A 17,416-nucleotide genomic window follows, 5' to 3' on the forward strand; every position below is an offset into this window, starting at 1 on the left:
AGGAACTCGGGCACACGATCTTAGTGAATCGCACCGGACCCGAATCCTCGCCGGGCAGCGCACCGGAGGATCGCGACGGGAACGGGTAAGTAAATCTGCCCCAATGTCTGACTTTACACATTGTTTTTAGTGCAAACTGTGTGTGCGTGCATTTATACCATTTTTTTCGCGGCTGCACTATACCCAATGCCACAGAAAATTCTGCACTAAAGGGGGCGCTCCGGTGCTCAGTCGGACTATGTGACACGTTTATCATGCAAAGTGCGACAGAAGTGTGTGCACCCCCCATGAGGAGTATTATCACTATGTGACCTGTGATACCATGGGCACCGTATGAGGAGGATGGAGGATAGGAGGCCACTGTATGAGGAGGATGGAGGACACAGTATGAGGAGGATGGAGGACAGGAGGTCACAGTATGAGAAGGATGGAGGACAGGTCACAGTATGAGGAGGATGGAGGATAGGAGGCCACTGTATGAGGAGGATGGAGGACACAGTATGAGGAGGATGGAGGACAGGAGGTCACAGTATGAGAAGGATGGAGGACATGTCACAGTATGAGGAGGATGGAGGATAGGAGGCCACTGTATGAGGAGGATGGAGGACACAGTATGAGGAGGATGGAGGACCGGAGGTCACAGTATGAGAAGGATGGAGGACAGGTCACAGTATGGGGAGGATGGAGGATAGGAGGCCACTGTATGAAGAGGATGGAGGACACAGTATGAGGAGGATGGAGGACAGGAGGTCACAGTATGAGGAGGATGGAGGACAGGAGGACTCAGTATGAGGAGGATGGAGGACAGGAGGATACAGTATGAGGAGGATGGAGGACACAGTATGAGGAGGATGGAGGACACAGTATGAGGAGGATGGAGGACAGGAGGCCACAGTATGAGGAGGATGGAGGACAGGAGGTCACAGTATGAGGAGGATGGAGGACAGAAGGTCACAGTATGAGGAGGATGGAGGACAGGAGGACACAGTATGAGGAGGATGGAGGACAGGAGGTCACAGTATGAGAAGGATGGAGGACAGGTCACAGTATGAGGAGGATGGAGGATAGGAGGCCACTGTATGAAGAGGATGGAGGACACAGTATGAGGAGGATGGAGGACAGGAGGTCACAGTATGAGGAGGATGGAGGACAGGAGGTCACAGTATGAGGAGGATGGAGGACAGGAGGTCACAGTATGAGGAGGATGGAGGACAGGAGGACACAGTATGAGGAGGATGGAGGACAGGAGGTCACAGTATGAGGAGGATGGAGGACAGGACGTCACAGTATGAGGAGGATGGAGGACAGGAGGCCACAGTATGAGGAGGATGGAGGACAGGAGGTCACAGTATGAGGAGGATGGAGGACAGGAGGCCACAGTATGAGGAGGATGGAGGACAGGAGGCCACAATATGAGGAAGATGGAGGACAGGAGGCCACAGTATGAGGAGGATGGAGGACAGGAGGTCACAGTATGAGGAGGATGGAGGACAGGAGGCCACAGTATGAGGAGGATGGAAGACAGGAGGCCACAGTATGAGGAGGATGGAGGACAGGAGGCCACAGTATGAGGAGGATGGAGGACAGGGGGCCACAACATGAGGAAGAATTCTACACCGGGCAGGGCCTTCATCATACACTGGCATACAGAGTGCTGGTGTATGATACACCCGTTACACAGGGAGCTCAGGTACCCTAGACTAATATCAGTGTTGGGGGGGGGGGCTCCAGGGATCTCATCTGACGTCTTCACAAATTTTACTTCCTAGTGTCACCTTTTAATAGTCCATGACATTTTATTCTTTGGGGTTGATACGATCAGGGAGATAACAAATTTATTAAGGGTTTTATAGTGTTTTAATCCAAATTTAAAAAAAAAATCTTTTGTACTAAAATCATTTCTTCGTTTCGCCTTATCCCGATGTAAAGTACTTCAGTGCACGGACGTGTGTAAAGGGGTCGAGAATTAGTGTACGACCTTTTGTTCATTTTTTATTCAAATTTTATGTGTTGCGAAGTGGCAAAAAAGTAGCAACTTGGACATTTGAACGTTATTTTCCGTTGCCGGATTCACCATCCAGAAATAACCGTTTTTTATATTTTGGAATAAATAAGTGCACCCAATTATTAATGTAATGTGCTCACAAACTAGTCCAAGGGTCAAACAAATGATGGGGTGCAATAGGTCGTCAAAAATTATGTTCCAGCAATATCTCCTAATACTAAAGATCCTGCCGTATAAAATAAAAATTCCAAAGGAGCAGGTGGAGAGGGACACAGTGTAACAGCCTGAATCTACAGAAGGGGCTCTGGTATCACCCCCCCCCCCCCCTAAGTGGAAGGGCTCTAGTAATGCCCCAAGTGCCCTTCTGGCTCATTATAATAATTTGTTATAGCTTCACGGGCTGTTACACTGTCTCCCCTCCCTCAGCCTACTGTAATCTCACTCAGTGGGAGGAGGAAGTTCTGATGCACAGTGTAACAGCCTGTGAAGCTACATCAGGAATGACCACTGAGAAAGCTGTCCCTGCTTGGAAATTATTTTCTTTCTTCCAGTATAATAACGGAGTGCACAGTAACAGTAAAACCGTTGTGTCGGTGAGTTTAGCTGTAACATAAGTTCACAAGTTACAGCTTGTAATGAGAGAGGACCAGAATGCAAAACCCACATCAACAGGAAAGAGTTGGGGCTGGAAGGGGGTTTCTTTGAGTGACTATCTCTGACCGTCTCCTTGAGTGACTGTCTCTGACTTTCTCTTTGAGTGACGGTCTCTGACTTTCTCTTTGAGTGACGGTCTCTGACTTTCTCTTTGAGTGACGGTCTCTGACTTTCTCTTTGAGTGACGGTCTCTGACTTTCTCTTTGAGTGACTGTCTCTGACTTTCTCTTTGAGCGACTGTCTCTGACTTTCTCTTTGAGCGACTGTCTCTGACCATCTCTTTCAGTGACTGTCTCTGACCATCTCTTTCAGTGACTGTCTCTGATTGTTTCTGTTTTCTGACATTCTCTGACCATCTTTGTCACTGTCCTTGACTGTCTGATCTTCTCTGAACTGTCTCTTTGAGTGACTGTCTATGACCATCTCCTTCAGTGACTGTCTATGACCATCTCCTTCAGTGACTGTCTTTGACTATTTTTTGAGTGACTGTCTCTGACTGTCTTCTCATTCAGTGACTGTCTCTAAACATCTTATTTTTGCACAGCTGTTTATAAAATTACAGCTGTTCTCTGATTGGTTTCCATGGGCAACTGAAACTGTTTTACCTGAGACATTTCTGATAAATCCCCCCCTATCTCCAGCTTACCTCACACATAAGCATCTTATACTCATTGCCTGTAGTAACCAATCACAGCTCAGAGCTCATATTAATAACCTGTGGCATAACAGCAACCAATCACGGCTCAGCTTCCAACTGCGACAGCAGCAGCAGACAATGGCTCCTGTATGTGGTGGGTAATAAGTGGATTTTGGAAAGCGCAGGGGGGAAATTTCAGCTCAAAACCGAATCCCTGAGTCACAGAGAACGGCTGTGCAAAATTTGGTGATTGCAAACACAACGGTGCAGATTCCTTTAGCAGACATTCCTACACACACAGATATATATATGTATATTTATTAGATCTCCAGACATGCCTTTCCTGTTTCTCATTATTTTTGTGAAAATTTAGTATTTATCTTTATGCAAATGAGCTTCCCAGTGCCCCAGGGGTGGAGCCATACCTGTCAGTGCACTTGTGTCTTCCTTTCTATGCAGCAGCCCTGCCCATTTACACAATGATTGACATCAATAGCAGAAAAAAGAGGTATAGAAAAGAAACCATGTGCCTCGGCAGGCATGGCCCCGCCCCTGTGGCACCGAGAAGCTTACTAAAAACTTTTTCTATAAAAACAGATTACTAGGAAACGGGAAAGGTTTGTCTGGAAACCTTATAATGTGCCGCACACAATACTTTTAACTTGCAGAGAGACCTGAGAACATCTCAAAAAAGCTGATCACTTCCCCAAAAAAATTGTGTGAAACAAAAAAATACCTAAACACCTGCATAATTCTGGTGCAGATCTATTCAAATATTCAATAAATTCATTCTATAGTGTCCACCGGCTTCATCCTCTAATGATCAGCTGTCATTTGTGGGAAAAACTGTAAGTGTTCAATTTCCCTACAGCACCACCAGTGGACGGGTGAGGTATTACACATTGAAATCATTCAAATCAATTGTCTCTATGTAGCAAAGACAAGTCCTCTAGAGCGAGAGACACTACTCTTTATCGCCCCTCTGTGGCCAAGCAGTAGAAGATCAGGAACAGAGGACACAGAATTAGTTAATAGGATACAATGGAGAATCCCTTTAAGCTCCATACATAAATCATCTAAATTCAATACTTCTCCCTATATCATATAAGAGAAGCCCTAGAAGTCTCAGTGATAGAGGATTCTCAGCTCATACCGGTCTCCCGACTCTGCTCCCGCTTCTTCCTCCTCCACATCGTAGGTGTCAGTAACGGCAGGGGTCAGGGGTCAGGTGCCAGTGATTGGGTCAGATCTCATAGATAGAGCCCATTAGGTATATTGCTGGAGTCACGGCATCGGCAGAGCTTTCTAGGTAGGTTCTCTCTCTCTGGGGAGAAGCCCCCGTCCGGAGGAGAAAGGTCCTGAAGTCTGACGTAGGGGATGTAACTACGGAGAAATAAGATGCCTCTCAGCCTTAATGAGTTCTTTAAAAAAATATGAAGCTGCCGGGGATTGTAGGAGCCTTGAGAGAGTGTGACGGATTGAGCGGCCCGGAGAACCCGCAGGTGCTGGATCAGTGGGACGACCTCTTCCGTCCCTGCGCCTCCGGGGATAGAGTTACCTTTTATTGTTGAGCGTTTACAATAGAAGATTCGGCTAAGGTTCCTCCGACGGCATGAATTACTTTCTAGGACTTTTGCCATCAGGAAAGTGGGCAACATGGGTCAGCGACTACTGACTTCTATATATTCCACATCGGCTACAAAGTATCTCAATCAATCGTTGTGTTATAATATCGTTACTTGTTTTTTATTATTGTGTCTCGTTATAGCAGGTGACAAGGAAATGGGATCTATGGAGAACACTGCAGCCCTGACACTGCCGCAACCATCAGAGGAAACTGTCAGCAGGTTTGTCCATGAAAAGGTGCTTGGTAGCCGCTCAGGAAAGATGTTTAATCATTACAATTGGAGCAACAAGATTCTTGAGTTCAAAGATTGTAGCTTCACCATAGTGCACTGGAGGTGTCTCCTCACACTGCTGTGCTCTGTGCTCTCGGACAAAAAGGTGCTCAGCAAACACTTACCCTCTGTATCAAGGCTGTGGCAGTATTTACAGTCATTGAATTCTATAGCATTAACTAAGAGGGGAAGGGTTTAGAGTGCAAAGAGCACAGCGGTGTGAGGACACTTCCCCAGGAGAAGCTACAATACTGAAATATAAATCCATATTTCACAGTTCTGCTGCTAATAACATACACAAAGCTATGATAACACATCTCTCCAGAGCAATACCTAATACTTTCTGCAGAGAGTACAAAGCACAGCAGTGTGAGGACACTCCTCCAGTGTAGCTGCAATCCATATAAATCCATATCTCACAGTCTTGCTGCTACTAACATACACAAAGGTATGATGGCAAATCTTTTAGGGACAATACCTAAAACAGGCTACAGAGAATACAGAGCACAGCAGTGTGAGGACACTGACTGTACAGTTTGAGAAGCTACAGTCCTGCTGCCGAAACATACACACAGGTCTGATTACACATCTCTTCAGGGGCTATACCTTACAAAAAGTACAGATCACAACACACCCCAACCCCCACACACCCCCAAAGCGCGACCCCTACACACCCCCAAAGCGCGACCCCTACACACCCCCAGAGCGCGACCCCCACACACCCCCATTGCATGTGCTACAATCCTGGAATATACAGTTAATCCATATTTCACAGTCCTGCTGCTACTAACAATACGAATTGGCTGCAGGTTTGTATGATGAGACTTGCTCATACATAAAACTCTAGTTACCTACAGTGCCCCTATATATTGAGGTGCTCACTAGCTACGTATAGGTCACAATGTATATGTGTGTGCTTCTGAAGGTAATATATATATATATGTATCTTGCTACATTGGTCTGATACCAGGCCTACATATCTGCCTGTGCAGTGAAAATTGGAAGCCGCCCATATAATTGGTTTGGGGGCAACCTACAGAATATACTCATGTCCCTTAATTGTATGGTATGGCAGGGGGCTACCCACTACCCCCCGCGGTGCACAGGGTGTTATGTAGCCATGTGGTAAGATAGTTTGTTAGTCCTTGGTCAATATGTTTATGTCCCTTTTAGATGTGTCCATAAAATATAGGGATCACAGGATACACGCTCTGTATGTAGGTGGCTGTAGGGATAACTGATGATGCAGAATTCCCTTTCCTGCAGTAATCTGACCTGCGGCCGCTTGTTGTGTGACATGTAGCAGAGCTCATGTTTCCTATGAAACGTATAGTGACATGTAAGCAGGTGACTATACTGACAGGCGGAGGTACAGGTAGTACACAGGTGTCACCGGGACTGCTGTGTACTGATCCGTCCAGTGGTTAAGGATTTTAACTCTTGACAGGCTACAATTCACAACACAAGTAGTGGGTGCTGCACTGCTATTCCACAGCATGTCACTAGGCTTCCTGACAGTCAGACATTGATGTATAAGGAGTGGCTTTATTTTAAGGGGTATTCCTCCCACGAAGTTTCTTAAATGTACTCCGGATAACAAAATAAATTAGAATTCTCTAATTCACTGTTATTAACAAAAATACAGCATTTCACAGATATAAGTCCAACCCGTCTCTATCAGTCCTGATGTACACAATTTTAAGTTGCCCCTAGACAGGACCCAGTAACTCCTGAATTAAGGTCCGATGGTCGCCATCTTGGATTTCTGTGCGAGATCATGCAGATGAGATTTCTGTCCATCTTTGCTGGAGCTCAGAGACTTTCACTGATCACTTCCTGCCAGCACATGGTGAGCAGAGAGAGAGGCTGCAAACTACAAGGAGATAAGTGATCCGGGGGAAGGGGAGGCAGGCACATATCTGTGAGATGTAGCAGAGCTCACAGTTTAATGGTCTATCAGCCTCTGTGTAATCATCTCATGGATATCATCTCTGATCTGGCTCATCTCTCTCTATGTGTCAGTGTGTTAGTACAATGTCAGAAGCCAGATGAAAGTGTATATAGACCTGTAACCTGATAATGTAACCACATTGTAAGCCCACAAAACTAGATGGGTCATAATGGGTCTGCTAAGAGAGCTAAAACAGCAATAAAACTGAGTAACATTGTGAAGTAAGGGGTTAAATTGGTGTTTATTGTGTTAACATCACTAGGGGATTGAAATGTGAGAATTTTCTTTAGTGGGAAAACCCCTTTAAGGTAGCCCTGGAGGATTAGTTTTACATGAACTGCCCTGCACAGATTATTTGCATATTCTGCACCCAGAATCTCAGACTTTAGAACTTCCTAGGGGTAAGCGGACCTATTCAGGTAACAAACACTCACCTCTACCAGTAACACCCATAATCGTACTGGCGCTGATCATGGGTGTCAGTAGATGGTTTGTGCAGTAGGCCGGTGTCCAAATCAGGATATCAACCACCAAATTGTATACAGAGAAGTACCTTCAGCCATGTGCAACACTCCTGCCAACGTATAGGCAAGTGGGTAGTTGCGAATAGGGCCCTCTTGCTGTCAGGATCCATCTGGTGAGCTTGGGCAACTCACCCAGAGGGTAATGCCAGGAGAACTTATGTAACTTGCAGCTGTAGCCTCTGCCTGGGAAGGCAATTGTTAAATGGTTTAAGATGTTATCCAATCAGTTGGCAGTGTTGTAAACTGGAGTGTGATTGGAGAGGTGCTACCACTTGACCAGCACCAAGAAAAGGCTAGGCCCCGGTGGGGGATGTTGCAAGTGGCGTCACGAACAGGATATCTACTTTATACTGCCTTATAGACTGTCCTTTTACAAAGACTGTGCTGCCTAACCCTGCTACCATCCGGGTTAAGGCCCATGTGTTATTTTATTGCACATGCTGTCGAGCGCTACTCCAGCACCCACAAGGTTAATCCTTGCAAGAGAAATGTGTAAGCTCTGCTACATCCGACGCTGCAGAGCCCAAAGCGTTAACCTCTGGAAGATTGTGTAGCGCAGCAAAGAATTTCAGCCCACCAAAATCCTCACTGGCTGGAAACCCAGGCTGTTTGCTAAGTTCCGCCCCCTGCACATGTGGCACAAAGTACCTTGGAGGAGGAGCCGGAGCGGTAACAATTCTGGATAGGCATCATAAATGCCAATTAAAAAATGCTGTCTCTTCAACACACCCATGCTTCCTTTCTTGAGTCTAGGAGATTGCCATCAACATCCTGGGAGAGTGCCTGTCTGCTGAACCTCAGGAGGAGTCTAAGCCTGTGGAAGGTGCTGCTCTAGCCTTTCCTCCAGCGCAACTGGCAACAATGCCTCCAGTGCTACCTTTGAAGTGGAGCATCCTTGTTGCAGCCTCCAAAGGCCTATTTGAACATTATTGCTACGAATGTGAAAACTGTACCCATTCGCGGCTACTGGGTACCCACACTAATCATTGGGGACACAGAGTTAACCAGTCAGGGCGTAGTGATAACGCAAGAGCCTGAAGAAGGTAACTTCTTCCTGGTGTTGGGTACCAATGTCCTCCGCCACTGCTATCCTGAAGTGCTGAAGGCTCTCCAGAACTCCCTACCAATGATGCCCAGTGATTCTCGCAAGGTTATTCAAGAGATCGTGCAAGTCCTGGCGGCACAACAGAAGTTTGTCGGCCCTGACAGAAAAGTTTGCAGAGTTCGGATCAAAGATCCTCAACCTGTCCGCCTTCAACCTGGGACTGAGACGTTAGTATGGTGCGAAGCCTGCATGGGTGTTCCAGGTCAAGACTACCAGGACATGGTAGAACCTCTACTAGCTGATCATTCTGGCAGCCTGGAGCCTGGTCACAGTATCTCAAGGACAAGTACCCATCAGACTGCTAAATGTGGGGGACTCCCCAGTAGATCTGAGAAGATACCAAGCCGTGGACACTCTCTTCAGTGTCCACCCTGAAGATCTAGTGGAAACCTCCCTGTCTACCTCCCAACAGTTAGAGGTTAATCAAAGCACTGAAGGTGAGCCTAGTGGGCTGTCCTGCTGGTCCTTGTGAAGAAGAAGGATGGAACCCTTTGCTTCTGTGTGAAGATCAACAATATCACCCACAAGGACGCCTATCTGCTGCCTCGAATCGAGGAATCCCTCACAGCCTTAGGTCGACGACCCTCTGCTCCACCCATGATCTGACCAGTGGCTACTGGCAAGTGGCTATGGCGCCTGAAGATAGGGAGAAGACAACCTTCACCACCCGAAAGGGCCTGTTCGAGTTCAACAACATGCCCTTCGGCCTATGCAATGCCCCGGGCACATTCCAGTGGTTAATGGAGAGATGTTTGGGACATCGAAACTTCAAGACAGTCCTCCTATACGTGGACGATATAATCATCTACTCCAAGACCTATGAGTATCACCTCTAACATCTGGCTGAAGTCTTCCAAATCCTGTTCCAGCATGGGCTGAAGGTTAAACCGTCCAAGTGCCATCTGTTACAGTCTAGTGTGAAATACCTTGGACATGTGGTGAGCAGTGATGGAATTGAGCCAGACCTGGAGAAGGTTGCAGCTGTCCACAATCCGGGATGTCAATAGCTTCCTGGGAATTGCCAGCTACTACCGATGGTTTATCCTGTACTTTGCCCAGCAGACAGCACCCCTGCAAGAACTCCTAAGGGGACTTCCTAAAGACGGCCAATGATCCCGATTGCCCATCAACTGGACAGCAAAACGAGAAGCTGCATTCCAGATGCTGAAGTAAAGGCTGACTGAGCCTCCGGTTCTAGGATATCCAGATTATAATCTGCCCTTTATACTCTACACCAATGCCAGCAAGAAAGGCCCAGGGGCTATACTATCCCAGCTCCAGAACAAAACTGAAAGGGTCATGGCCTACGCCTACCGTTCCCTCCATGAAGCGGAACAGAACGACCAGAATTACAGTTTGTTCAAGTTGGAGTTCCTGGCGTTATATCAGACCAATTGTTACAGACAATTATTGTATTGCGGCTAGATGACACTTAGTGCCTCTCCTTACAATCAATAATGACCAACTCCAACACAATGGAGCACATTTACTTACCTGTCCCATCGCGATCCCCGCTGTGCATTGTCAGACGAAGATTCGGAGCTGCCGCGACTCACTAAGACCGTGTGTCCAATTTCCTGCATGTGTCACGTCCCCGTTGAGGTCCGTCGAAGTTCACCATCTTCTTCCCGGTGCATGTAAGTGCTGATATTGCGACATAATTTGCTTTTTAAATTTCGTGGTTTGTCCGAATCAGTCAGGTTGTCTGACGTCCACGTCCCCCTATTTGTGTCGCATGCAAGCCGGCGCCGATAAACACAATCCAATCGCGTTCGACGTAAACCCCCGTGCTATTCAGGGCAAAACGGAAAAAATAGCAAAACCGGCGGAAATGCAACATTCGGACCCCTAGTAAATGTGCCCCATTATCTCAAAACCAAATATGCCCCCTGACGAAGTGGAGGTAACTCGAAACGCGCGTTGGGGAGATTGTCTTTAACCTGAGACCTAGGAGTTATCTGAATGGGTATGTGCAATAATATGTGTACTTAAAATATTGTATGGACACTTGTCCTACTTGTATTATTATAAATGTTGTAATGATACCATTATGTTTAGAAACTAATACCATTTCATGATGTTTACATGCACTGTGCACTTAAGATAGGAAAAAGATATACTCCTTGACTTTGTTTCAGTTTAATGACAATATAATTGGAGTCTTAGATGCTGAATTGTTTTTATGTAATGTTGGTTACGTGTTTTTTATTCTGATATTGTGTAAATAAAAGTCACTGTATTCACAGACAACAACCACTTGGCGCATCTGAACACCGCTGAACTTGGAGCGGTGGGCCTCAAGGCTAGCCAATTTCGACATCGAGGCCCGGTGTCGGGAGTGCCCAGCCTGTGCCATTGCTCGGGGAGAACGACATAATCAAAGGGCCCCTCTACATCTCATTGTGAGCCAGTACCCTCTGGAGATCCTTACCTTAGACCATGTGAAGTTGGAACCCAGCGCGTCTGGTCACACCTATACAATGACTATAATAGATGACTATACCAAATGAGGACTCTGACCCCTGCAAAAAGGGCTGACTGGCCAAAGTCAGCATTTTCAGACCCTGAGGTCCTAACTTCTGTGGCTGACTCCAACAGTGAGTAATATCCCTGATGGGCTGAAACCCATTATCTGCCATGTTTTGATTTTTCTCCCAGTTGGGCTGCGCCCATTACTCCAAAGAGCCAGAGACTTTTCTGGACTCCCTTATTTATTATAAATCAAGAGACTCTCCTTGAAATTTGTGCTATGATAGCACCTATCTATGCTGACGCAGAGTTACTCTTCAAAGGGCTGTGTCCCTCACCTCAAGAGGAGACCCTTTGTATCAATTTTCTACTTTTTCCTACATCAAGAATTGTGCCCAGAGAATGGACTCTACCAACAAGAGCTCTCTGAGAGACTTATGGTTACTTCAGGAAAAAGTTTATTCTATTTGCACTTAATGCCTTTTCTTTCCAGGAAATGGACATTCTATTGCTGCTACTATAGGTAGCCACATCGTAACGTTTCAAGCCTCATTGGGCTGTTTAAGCCAATGAGATTATTAATGTTTGCACAACTATGGTATTAATACTGCATGTTAGTTTGCATGTAACCTTTTGTTAGGCTTTGCCGTTATGTAGCCAAGACTGTGTCGGATCTTCTTTGTCTTTGTCAAATTCTGACCGCAGTCTTATCCCTAAAACCTGAGCTCAGTAAATGTGTGGCCTCTGTAAATCCCGGGTCTTTAGGGGATCGGGAGTGTTTAAATAGTGACACCTAGACGTCACACACTAGGGCAGTGGTGGCAAACCTATGGCACTGGTGCCAGAGATGGCACTCGGAGACCTCTCTGTGGGCACACATGGCTGTCTCCGAGGCACAGAGTTTGCCTGACATGGCACCTTCCTGCAGTCTCATGCAGTCCAAGTAGTGCCTGCTATTTTAAAGTGACCCATCCTGTGCTGCTTGGTCTTGTCCGAAGAGTGAGAAGGTGTGGACAGGGTCGGATTGGAGCTCAAAGATTCTCAAAGGTAGCAATAAGTTTGTTATCGCCTAAATTTCCGTGTTGGCACTTTGGGAAAAGCTAGTGTGTTTTGGGTCTCATTTTGGGCACTCGATCTTTAAAAGGTTCGCCATCACTGCACTAGGGTAAGACCATCAGACAGTAGGTATACCGTATGTACTATACGTACCATTTTATCTTGAGAATTATGCCACCTTGCTGACGTGTCTGCAGACAAATTTCAGGCCTTTATCCAAGGAATGGATTACAGGACATGACACCACACTTTTCCTTAGCAAACAGTTGGTTTAAGGGCGTTAGCTACGAACTGTGCCGCCTCATCTACATACCTAGTCCAACACCAACCCTGAAGCCTGTAGCCAGGACCCAGGGCGGTTTGTCCCCCCTGCACTGCACATAGCCAGCACTTACCAAAAAGTGCACCTTACCATCTGCACCCCTACATGGTGTCCTGTGCATGGACCAACTGGAAGCCACCAGCTTTGGTTTTCCTTCCAATCAAGTCCATAGCCGAGCCGTGGGTGGCTCTTTCAATTACCTAGGGGGTATGCAACACCCCTGCCAACGTATAGGCAAGGAGGCAGTTGTGAATAGGGCCCTTTCACCGTCTGGATCATCTGGTGAGCGTGCGCAACTCACCCAGAGGATAATGCCGGGAGAACTTAGATAACTTGCAGCTGTAGCCTCTGCCAGGAAAGGCAATAGTTAAATGGGTGTAAGATGTTATCCAATCAGTTGGCTGTATTGTAAACTGGAGTGTGATTGCAGAGGTGCTACAACCTCACCAGGGGGAATATAAACCCCCCTGTGCAGTGGGAGCACTTGCTGGTCTTTGAGCACATGGATAGTGTGGAGCACACCTTTAATACTGTCACAGAAACCAATCCCAGGAACTGAGTCAGGAGACTCTAATCGAGAGCTGAAGCTTCCACCGTTTGGACAGAGCTCCATCTCCATTATCCCAGCCTGCATCTACTACCAGGCTGGTGCACTATTCCTGCGGACCACCCTCCATGATCACTCCAGTGCCAGCATCCAGATCTGCTGTTTGACCGTTCTGGCCCGTTGCCACCTACCTGTTGTTCCATAATGAGCAGTGAGTTGATTTGCACAACGTTGCCTCCGTCTGATCCCTGGATATGGTTGCTACCCCCACAGGCTCCCCATCCATTACCCAGGCACTCATCCTACAGACCCCCAGGGAGAACCAGTACATCAACCTCTCCCTCCATATTTCTTGTACACACCACCTGCTGGAGACCTGCCAGGCACTCCGGTATTCTGGCTAGGCCCTGGTGGGGGATGTTGCACATGTAATCCTCGTACATCTGTTCCTGCTCTCAATACACATGTACACAAGAGACATTTGAAGGTCCTCCAAAGGTCTTGAAACCACAGGTTGAAAGCAGCAGAAGGGAAACATCCTCCATTCCCCAAGAAGCTGATTCTAGTACCAGATGTAGAAGGTGATTCCAGACTTGAAGGGGCAATAATATTCATACATACAGTCTTAACCTCCCCTGGCAGGTGTTAATGGCTGTGGGTGAGCGTGAAAACCGACAAACCCAAACTTGTGGCTCAAGTATTATTTCAGGGTCCAGCACTTGTACCTACAAAGTTCAGCATGGACCACAACACTTGGACTCCTCACTACTACTTCCTAGTAGGCAAAGACACTGCACAATAAGAATGAATCCTTTCCTTACCTGGGTCTTTGGCCTCTCACCTTTATCCAACTTCCTGAAAGTTGGACATTGATCTAAAAAGTTTTGACAATCTAATAATCTTGTAATGTGGACCTTTCATTCCAAAAAAAAATACCTTAAATGGGTTTAAAGTCTAGAAAACTGTGAGGAATTGATACAGAAAGTATATTGGAAAATTGTATAACTAATCCTTAAACAAACCATATCAAATATTTGCTGAAAGTGGACAACCCCTTCTAAAATCAACTTTTAAAATTATTTTAATGATCCAGAAGGGTCCTGGTGGGTGTTACCAGAGTCCTTTTACTTAGGTGAGGAGCTACCAGAGCCCCTTTTGCAGATTAAGGTTGTTACACTGTGTCCCCCTCCACCTGCTCCTTCGGCATTTTTTATCTCAAACAGTGGAAAGGGGAATTTCTCCTGTGCAGTGTAACAGCCTGTGAAGTTACAGCACAAAGGGGCTCTTCTGTTTCATTAACATAATTATAAAAGTTGATTTTAGAAGGAATGAGGTCATGGATACCAAATATAAGAAGATACCACAGTCTACCTTACATCTATGAGTAAGTGGTTTATCAGGATGGATTGTGATGGTGGATTTCTTTAGACAAGCTTTCAGTAAGTAAATAAGAAGTCTATTTGCTACCTGTGTGATCTCCTGGTTTGCCGTCCAGCTGGTGAGCGGAGCTTTTATTGCTGGCTGTTAGGGTCCGGCTGATCTGGCAGTCTGTGTGGTAGAGAGAAAACCAGCGGCGGCAGGGGAAATGCCACGTCTTGTCTCGGTTTGTGTTGGTTACAAAGACTTCATCCACGTACCAAGCGTTCTGCTGCTCCAGACCATCGTGCTGCGCAGAGAACACAGAGTCAGCACATGCAGGAGCGGCTTTATAATCATGGTGGTATAAATTGCACCAAAATTTGCATCCCATTTTTTGTTCATCTAGTTTTTGGGAAAAAAATCACTCTGTGAAAATGGCGCTTGTCTGCACATAAAGGGACACGGCTTAAAAGGATTGTCTGGAGGTTAAAAGACATGGCAGCTTTCTTCCGAAAACAGCGCCTCTCCGGATCATAAGAAGTGTGTGGTGTTGCAATTAAGCTCCATTCCATCTCTATACAGCTGAGCTGCAATACCAGCACAGGCCAGAGTCAGGGGAGGCGCTGATATTAGAATGAAGCAGCCAGGTTTATCAACCTACTGACAACCCCATAAGTGACCCAAATTGTAGCTGGAAAGTAAGACAAAGCTTCATCCATTGTGATAAATCTTCTGCATTTTCAGACTGTTTGTTGAGGTTCAGTAGACTATCAGTATGGCCCTAAGGGGGACATTGATCATACTTTTTTAGAGTGTTTTTGACTTTTTTGCGCAATTTTTTAGTGCAATTAGTAAATTTGTCTCTAATTTGTGACTATATTGGGTGCAAGCAAAAGTCTGGCACTTAGTGGTTTTGAGTCTTATCTGACATAGTGAGCGGCTGCTATAGAGATGTTTGTGCGGCATCTATCACTAATTTGTGCCTAAAAAGTCGCAACACTGCACCTCCTCTGAGCAGCTGCAATTCAAAAAAACTTCCCTTTTCATTACTAAAAACAAAAGTTTTCGCTTCCCAAATGTAAAATTCCCTCTATGCAACATAAAAAATCCTTCGGAGCAGATTTAAAATGTAAAATTTCTCCAGTAACGACTTCATCATTGTCTATGGGATCATCTCTGGGAGTGATTATTGTCTTATTGTACAGATCTGAGAATATTATCAGTCTCCATTTACTGTAGATTAGAATAAAAAAGACTAATTTGAGCAAGAATTTAAAAAAAATATTTTTTTTCACATCTCTGTAACTTTTAGTCCCTGCAGTTACATCACAATGATAGTTTTGGTGCAGAGATGAAGCCCTGAACGTTCTGTCACATTTTCTCAGTCTCCTTTCATTATTGCTCACAAATGAGATCGAACAATTAGAGACAAATTTGGCGCAAATAAATCAGACATGCGACAATTCCAAAACGCATTTACTAAGGCAGAACTAGATCCATCATAGATCAGGAGCCCAAAAAAATAACAGACCAGGCGCAAAAATAGGCGAAACCTGAGACCCCCTAGGATTAATGTCCCCTTATGTCTCCTCAACTTTCTCGTTCTGAAGCGATTTTACGCAAATTTTTGTTGCATAATAACAAGGGAGATGGTACAGAGTACATCGGGGTCTTCTCTTAAAGGAAACCTACCACTTAGAATGGCAGGGGTAAGCTGTAAGTACCGAGCACCAGCTCAGGGTGAGCTCAGGGTGAGCTGGTGCCGGTACTTACTTTCGTTAGTGTTATAAACCGCGGTATCGCGGTTTTAACACATTTTAAACTTTAGAGCAGAAGAGGCTTCGGGGCTGCGCGCGACCGTGCGTGCGCAACATCTCCGCTATTTCCTATGGAGGCGCGCGCACGATCGTGCACACACAGTGCCGAAGTCCCTACTGCTCTAAAGTTTAAAAAGTGTTAAAACTGCAATACCGCGGTTTATAACACTAACGAAAGTAAGTACCGGCACCAGCTCACCCTGACCTCACCCTGAGCTAGTGCTAGGTACTTACAGCTTACCCCTGCCATTCTAAGTGGTAGGTTTCCTTTAATACGATGATTCTCAATACTCTTGGTGTCTGCTCTTAGCACCAGTTTGAAAGAAACCTACCATCAAAATCTAGCATGAAAAACCAGGAACTCTTACACCTGGATTCAGGCGTTACCCGAGCCCCTGCATGCTGTAGCTTCACAGGATGTTACACTGTCTCACCTTCCCCCTCTTCTCCCTTGTCCCTCCCGCTGCTTGATATATGCTTGACTCCTCCCATACTTACCTCCAGTGTGATGTTCTTGATGTCCCCAATCTCCGGGCCGTAGACTTTGAACGTGTTGGTCGATCCTTTGGTGAACTTAAATTCGGATAGTTCTGACTTCTTATACAGCTGGGTCTTGTTGACTTTGCCTTTGGTTCCTTTCATTTGTATATAGACCTGGGGCATAGCAATAGTGTTACTATGCTGTATATACAGTATCACCTACCTCTCAGGCTGCCAGCTGGAGCCCCTCTCTGTAGCACCTCTTACCCTGGCACTGGTGCCACTCTTCTTCTTATCTCCAGTCTTTACCACCACCTTGTACAACACCTTCTTCCCTCCTGTAGATCCGGGTCGGGATCTGGTGGATGGGGCACTCAGCGCGCGTCTCTACGAGATTAGCACAAGTAGAACATTTCATTGGATGTACGGTGGGTACGGGGAGTATTCAGACCCTTTACATTTTTTATGCTTTCTACTGCAGTTGATGGCACTTTAGACACTAGATGGTCCAGGTCTATCATTAAAAAAAAAAAAAAAAATTTAATGTATGTGCAACATCCCCCACCGGGGTCTAGCCCTTAAGGTGAGGCCT

The 17,416-nt window shown here is 46.0% G+C and overlaps 1 protein-coding gene across 1 annotated transcript in view; it reads right to left on the minus strand.

The window, feature by feature from the left end:
- Nucleotides 1–17,416, minus strand: part of LOXHD1 (lipoxygenase homology PLAT domains 1) — a 176,822-nt gene that overhangs the window by 130,636 nt on the left and 28,770 nt on the right. The window contains exons 5-7 of the mRNA XM_072132870.1: nt 17,092–17,211; nt 16,843–16,998; nt 14,636–14,834 (exon numbers count right to left, since the gene is read on the minus strand). Of these exons, the coding sequence (XP_071988971.1) occupies nt 14,636–14,834; nt 16,843–16,998; nt 17,092–17,211 (475 nt within the window). The remainder of the gene's footprint in view (nt 1–14,635; nt 14,835–16,842; nt 16,999–17,091; nt 17,212–17,416) is intronic.

This window comes from Engystomops pustulosus, chromosome 1 (genome assembly GCF_040894005.1).
Source record: "Engystomops pustulosus chromosome 1, aEngPut4.maternal, whole genome shotgun sequence".
Lineage (NCBI taxonomy): Eukaryota > Metazoa > Chordata > Amphibia > Anura > Leptodactylidae > Engystomops > Engystomops pustulosus.